Source organism: Pongo abelii, chromosome 1 (assembly GCF_028885655.2).
Source record: "Pongo abelii isolate AG06213 chromosome 1, NHGRI_mPonAbe1-v2.0_pri, whole genome shotgun sequence".
NCBI lineage: Eukaryota > Metazoa > Chordata > Mammalia > Primates > Hominidae > Pongo > Pongo abelii.
Genome location: NC_071985.2, coordinates 117409060 through 117415059, shown reverse-complemented (window position 1 = coordinate 117415059; position 6000 = coordinate 117409060). Strand labels below are relative to the sequence as shown.

The following is a 6000-nucleotide window of genomic DNA, read 5'->3' as shown; positions in this document are numbered from 1 at the left end:
TCAACTCTGAGCACCCGTTGCCTCCCACTGTTCCGTTCAGGCCTGTGCGAGAAAGACTCCCAGGCCTCTGGGTTCTCCATAGCCCACACTTCCATTCGGCTCCGCTTCTCTTGCCCAGCTGTCTCTCCTCCAAGGAGCGGACAGGGCGGACACGAGACCCGGGTGCCCTTTTGTCCTCTACTCCAGCTCTGGGCGGATCCTCCTCCCATGATGTGGATGATGCTGAGGAGAAAGTAACACTCCTGTTTCACGGAAATGAAAATAGCTGCTGGGTTGTTGCTGAAACTCTGTCCCCATGGTGGGCTTTCTATTAGCAGGGGAGGGGGTCAGGCTGGGGAGGCTGGCGCTCTGGTTGGTGGAGGGCGTCAGAGGGACAACTGAGTGTACCCCAGAGTCAGGCACCCTGCGGTCTCCCAGGCCAGGGCCTGAGCCTTGCTAGGAGGGCGGACAGCCAGGGCGGGCGCTAGTTTTCTTGGGCGTGATGGAGGACGCCTTCCACCAAAGGAAGTTGCCGAGAGGAGACGGATCTGCTCTCACCTTTTGGGCTTTTGGGGAACCCACGCAGAAAAATCTCAGTGAGGCACAGGAAGGAAAATTTTGCAATATATGTGCTGCTGCCGCTCCTCAGCAGAGTATAGTGGGCGGTTTGAAGCTGTTTTCTCGGTGTTCAAGTGGCTGGGGCCCTGGCGACCCCGGTCAGCCTTTCTGGGGCAGCCCAGGTGGGTCTGAAAGCCAGGGCTCCCCCCCGTGTGTGGGAGCAGAGCCCAGGCTGCGGAAACCACCGGGCGCGGGGTTGTTTTTGGAAGGCTCCGACTCCGATCAGCCAAACTGATATCCCTTATATTGTGTGAAAACATTGGCTCCCACGCTGGGACTCCAGTGTTTCCGCCTAAAGCAGATTTTGCCTTTGGGAAGGTGGCGGTGTTCCTGGGATGAGGGGCCCTCCTCTTACCGGACACGGAGGAGAGCAGCCCACATGGAAGTGAGGGCCTCAGCCTCTGTGCTCCCTCAGAGGGTCCTCCCTCTCGGCGGCCCAGGGGAGCCAAAGACATTTTTTAGATGTCCCAGTGTCTTGCAGTGCCGCGGGCAGCACTCCAGCACCCTCTTTGTTGGTGTAGCTGCCCAGAAGCCAACCTTCCTGATGGGGAGCTTCCTGAAGGCCTCCCTCTCCACTCCTCTCCCCACATCCCAGGCCCGAAGTCCAGTCCTAAGAGAAAAAAAGGCACCCAGAAACTTTGTAGGGGCACCTAGGACGGCTGAGACCACTGGCATTGGACCCCAGTAAAAAGTCACAGACACAGGTCACTGAGAGGGCTCCCTCCCTGAGGCCTTTATCTCACTTAGAATCTCAGCACAGAATGTTCTAGCTGGTGTTTCTTGAACATAAATCTTTATGTCAATTGCAGTGGCTCTGATAGAAAAAACAGGGCACATTTCATCATGCTTCTACACTAATCAAATGGCTCTCATGCCAAAGCTCCCTACGTTTCTAATTTGCCCTATTTGGATGGGGTTGGGGGTGGGGCTGGACAGCGAGAGTTACAGAGGGAATGAATAAGACCATTTGCTCTTTTCTCGGATGGACAATTTGGGCCTGTTCTCTTGAAAACCAGTGTAGGCATTTCATCCTTGGGGGGAGACAGGATGGATAGGAGGGGAAATTTTCTGTCTTAATATAAGTGCTCTGTCTGGGGGAATATTGTGGCTTCAGGGAAAATACAAAATGAAAGTTGCAGGGGAAGGGGTCGTGTGAGGCTGGGTGGAGCCCTGCTCCAGGCTGAACCCTGGAGTCCCTCTGTCACCTTCACTCCTGTCTAAGATGCTCTGAATGGAGTCAGTGTTTATGAGCACATTCAAAAAGCCCCACAAGAACCACCCAGATTGCTAATTTTCCTGGAGGCTGGAGAGTGCTGGTAAAGATGAGAGATCACACCTTCCTCCTCCTCCTGCTCTGTCCTCCCCTCCCCTTCTTCACATCTGCCTCTGGCCTTCTCTTTGTCATCCTTGTTTCATTTCCCCTGTTTGGGAGAAGCAGAAAGCCATTGTTCCCTGCCGGCCCACCTGTCCTCCACATCTCCAGGTTTATTTGGTTCTCACTCCATTTACTTAGTCTTTCTGCCCCACCCTCTTCTCTGCAGGTCCCACGGCCCCAGTCACCTTTGGTCACTTATGGAAATCATCCAATTAAGAATAAAAACGTTTTCAGAAGTTCTTTCCCATCTCTGGCTTCCCTGGCTGTGGGCCGATGGTGGGGCCCCTGGAAGTTGCTACTGTGGCTGTTAGTGGGTTGCAAGTGTCAGAGGCACTAATGTTTTCTTGGGGTAATGAAGTCTTTCTGCAGGAGGCTGCTGAGGGATAAAACAAGTACTAAGGCCAGCTGAACATGAAGCCAGATCTACGTTGACAGGCCTCGTGAGATTACTCTGTTACAACTCTTCCAGACAGCACATCTCCCTCTATAAATGAGCAGCTCACAGATCTTTGGTGCAAGCCTCTTCCTGTTTATCGAGTGCCCCCAGGACTGAGACTGTGCCTCCGAGGCCAGGGCAGCCCCATGCCCAGTGGTGATCTGCATCCTGATGAGACTCCACTAACTTCCCCAAGGGAGGAGACCAGGGCCCATGCTTCCAGGCTGTGGGCAGGTAATCCAATGATTAGGTAGCTTTGGCTCTGGAATGTGGAACAAAGTTGCAATCCAGTAGGCTTCCTTTGCTAATCATGCCTGGCTTAGGCTAATATCTGAAACCAGTTAGCCTTTCCTGAAGTTGCAGCACTGGCTGGGGGTGGGGTAAGGGTTACAGGTGGGCCTTAGAAGGAGCCAGGGGGTGCTTCGGACAATTCCCCCTGCATCTTCCTGAGACTTGCAGGTGATTTTACTGAGAAAAATAACCAACATCAGCACACAGGATGCTTCCAAAAATTTAATAAATAATGATTCTTTAAAACTGTATAAACTATAAATTACCATGCAGTCCTTATAATTTAAAATAATTTACAGGTTGAGGTAGGGAGGGGCCCAGGAGAGTGCAGAAGGGGCAGGGGGAGGGAGCGTGTCGGCAGGTCAGGCTCTTCTCACAGCCTTCCTGCTGAGCACACACACACAGGCCGTGTCGATCCGGATAAACCGCCAGGCAGCCTGCTTGCCATCCATGGTCAGCGCCTTGACAAAGGTGTGAGTTGTGGTACAATATGAGTTCCAGTGCTTTGAGTCAATGCCCCGGCACCCGCTGTCAACGGGATTTGGGTCCCGGCACTTGGTCTCAAAAAAGTACTGTTTGAATACACTGTTGTTAATGTTCACCTCTCCCAACACCATCACCTCCTTGCCCTTGATGTCTGTGGCGGTGGTCTTATCCCCAACCCACACGCTGACACTGTCACACACCGAGAATTCGCCCCTGTGGAAGATGGGGTGGGATGATGACCGCTTGCTCCTGTGAGTCCTGTTGAAGCGGGCAGCACCACCGACCTCGAAGTCCAGATCCTGAGTGTCTGCAGCTTCAGGTGGGGGCTGGGTGCTAAACAGCACACGGGGTGAACGGAGTCGCCGCTTTTTAAACAGCCTGGGGTCCACAGTAATGTTGCAGGTCTGCCCTGCCACACGTGCAGCTATCGCCGCTGCCGGGGTGCTGCGGGCTCTGCGAAGGGCGGTGTCAAGGGAATGCTGAAGTTTAGTCCAGTGGGCTTGGGGGATGGTGTGTCCTGCAGGGACATTGCTCTCTGAGTGTGGTTCCGCCTGTATGCCGATCAGAAAAGCTGTGATCAGAGTGTAGAACAACATGGACATTACGCTACGCACCTGGAATGAAAAAGAAATGAGGGTGACTTCATGGATTACTAAACGCAGTCAAAAGGCAGTTTCTGGGTCCCTCAGAGTTGACCTCCCAAGGGGATCACAAAGAGGTTTAATTCAAACTGGGGCACTTCTGAGAGGGAAAGGGTGTGCTAGCAATGGTTACACTGGGACAACAGGCGTAAACCGGGGCTGACTCAGGCAGTATGGATGTGTGGTCACCCCATCCGAGCTTCTCCAGGAAGTGACAGAGCCCCTGAAATTTTGCCCAGTAGTTCGATATGAGTTTGGAAACATCACTTACAGAGTCCTCTGAGTTCTCTGATGCTTAAGGTGGCTGAGGGAGGTGGTAAGTGTCCATGTGTGTACCAGGGAGGCCGGTGGGGAGAGTTTGACACCTCTCCCTGGCACTTGTGCCTTGATGTGATGGTGCTGTACTGCCCAACAGTTTTGAATCCTCTGGGAAAGCACTGGGAAGATCTGCTGGGGACATGTCTTGAAGCCTCAGCACTGGGTACCCCCTTTCAGACAGTGCACTGGGTCAGCTCTAAGATCTGGTGACTCGGAGCCCTTGTTATGAATTCATAAAGCATCATGTTTGGCAAAAACCTTGTGGCTCTGGGACCATCTTAGTCCAGGCACCTTTTCAGACACTACCCCACATATATAAATGTGGACCATATAATAGTTCCTCTTTGTGTGATGTTTTTAAAATGTGTTCACTTCTATCTTCTCATGAGTCTGTGAGTTCAATTAGGATTTATCATATTTATTTCACATATAAGGAAACTGATTCACAGAAAATGAACTAACACTAAAGCATTGAAGTCACAAATGAAAACTGAACCAGAAATAGAATCCAAAGTTGACCCCTTACTAAGCTAGTGTCCTTCCATCCACCCTTCCTTCTTTTCTCCCTCCCTTTCTCTTTCACTCTTAAGCATGTCTTTTCTTTTTATTGTTTGTTCTTATGTGACTATAGATCAAATGGTATGGATCTATCTGTCCCCAAGAGGACTCCATACTGCACTGCAGTTACCCCACAAATAATCCCCCAACTTGGTCAAGTAATTGTGGAATTAGTTCTGCTCCTGGAGGGCCTCTCACTGGCCTCTGTGGAGCTCCTGTGCATACTTGTAGATGTGTAGCAAACGTCAGCTTCCATAGATCTTCTTGGTAGGATTAGAAATATCGCCTGTAAGAGTGCTCTACAAACTTCCAATTCTATCCTTTCTCCCATCTCTCCTTCCCACTCTTATAGGTCATTCTGCTCCCTTTCCACACAGATGCCACCTAGTCCTCGAAGCCTTCTCAGATCACTCCAATCAAAAATGATCTTTTGCCATTCTGCACTTCAGAATAGCATAATTGTATGTGCATATGTGTGTGTTCATGTGAGTGTGAGTGTGTGTGTTCTCTCCTACTAAATCAGTGTAATGATAAGAACTCTGCATTGGGTCTGGGGGTTAGAAAATCTTGTTTGGATTCCTACTCCACTACTTGTTAGCAGAAGAAACCCATTTAATTTCCCAGAGCCTTAGCGTTCCCATTGATCAGAGGTGGGCAAAAAACACTATCTCCCAGAGTAGTTGTTAGGATGAAGTAGGTTCTCACAAAATTTGTGTAAATCATGAGTTATTTCTGTCTCCTTGTGGTCAAGGACTTTGTCTTTTGTGCTTTCTACTGCTGGTTTTACCTCTCTCAGACCTCCTTCAGAGCCATTTTTATTGTCTCACCCTGACTGTGAGATACTCGAGGGTGGAGCCGTGTCTCATCCACCTTCGTATCTGGGCACTGCATCCCTTGTATTCCACAGCAGTTTGTGCATAACCCTATCACCTCTCCTAGGGTTGTGGATAATCATTAACTTGTCTGTCTCCCTGAGAGTGCTTTGCAAGCTGCACAATTTGCATTTCAATATTTCCAGGGCCAGTTGCCGTGTCTGGCATGTAGTAGGTACTCAAAAAATTTAAGGAGAATGAATGAAAGAAAGAATGAATGAGAGTGGCAAGAGAAGCTTGCCATCTGCCTTCTTTCCATCACAGTGTGTGGTTTCTTTTGGCCTTTGTGCATATGGCTACACACTGCTTTTCTAATATGTTTTAAGGCAACACATTCTTCTCCTCCATACTGTGCTTTTATTCAGCTGGAAATAGACAGCTCTTTGGTGAGATACCAAGAAGGAAATCACCAAATTCTTTTCTCTG

At 50.1% G+C, this 6000-nt stretch overlaps 1 protein-coding gene across 5 annotated transcripts in view; it reads right to left on the bottom strand.

The window, feature by feature from the left end:
* Window positions 1-2908: 2908 nt before the first annotated feature.
* The window catches only part of NGF (nerve growth factor), a 52565-nt gene continuing 49473 nt past the window's right edge, over window positions 2909-6000 (bottom strand). For all 5 annotated transcript variants that reach the window (XM_002810389.6, XM_009245941.4, XM_024254108.3 and 2 more), the window contains one exon: window positions 2909-3799. In XM_002810389.6, the coding sequence (XP_002810435.4) occupies window positions 3062-3787 (726 nt within the window). In that variant the 5' untranslated portion in view covers window positions 3788-3799 and the 3' untranslated portion in view covers window positions 2909-3061. The remainder of the gene's footprint in view (window positions 3800-6000) is intronic.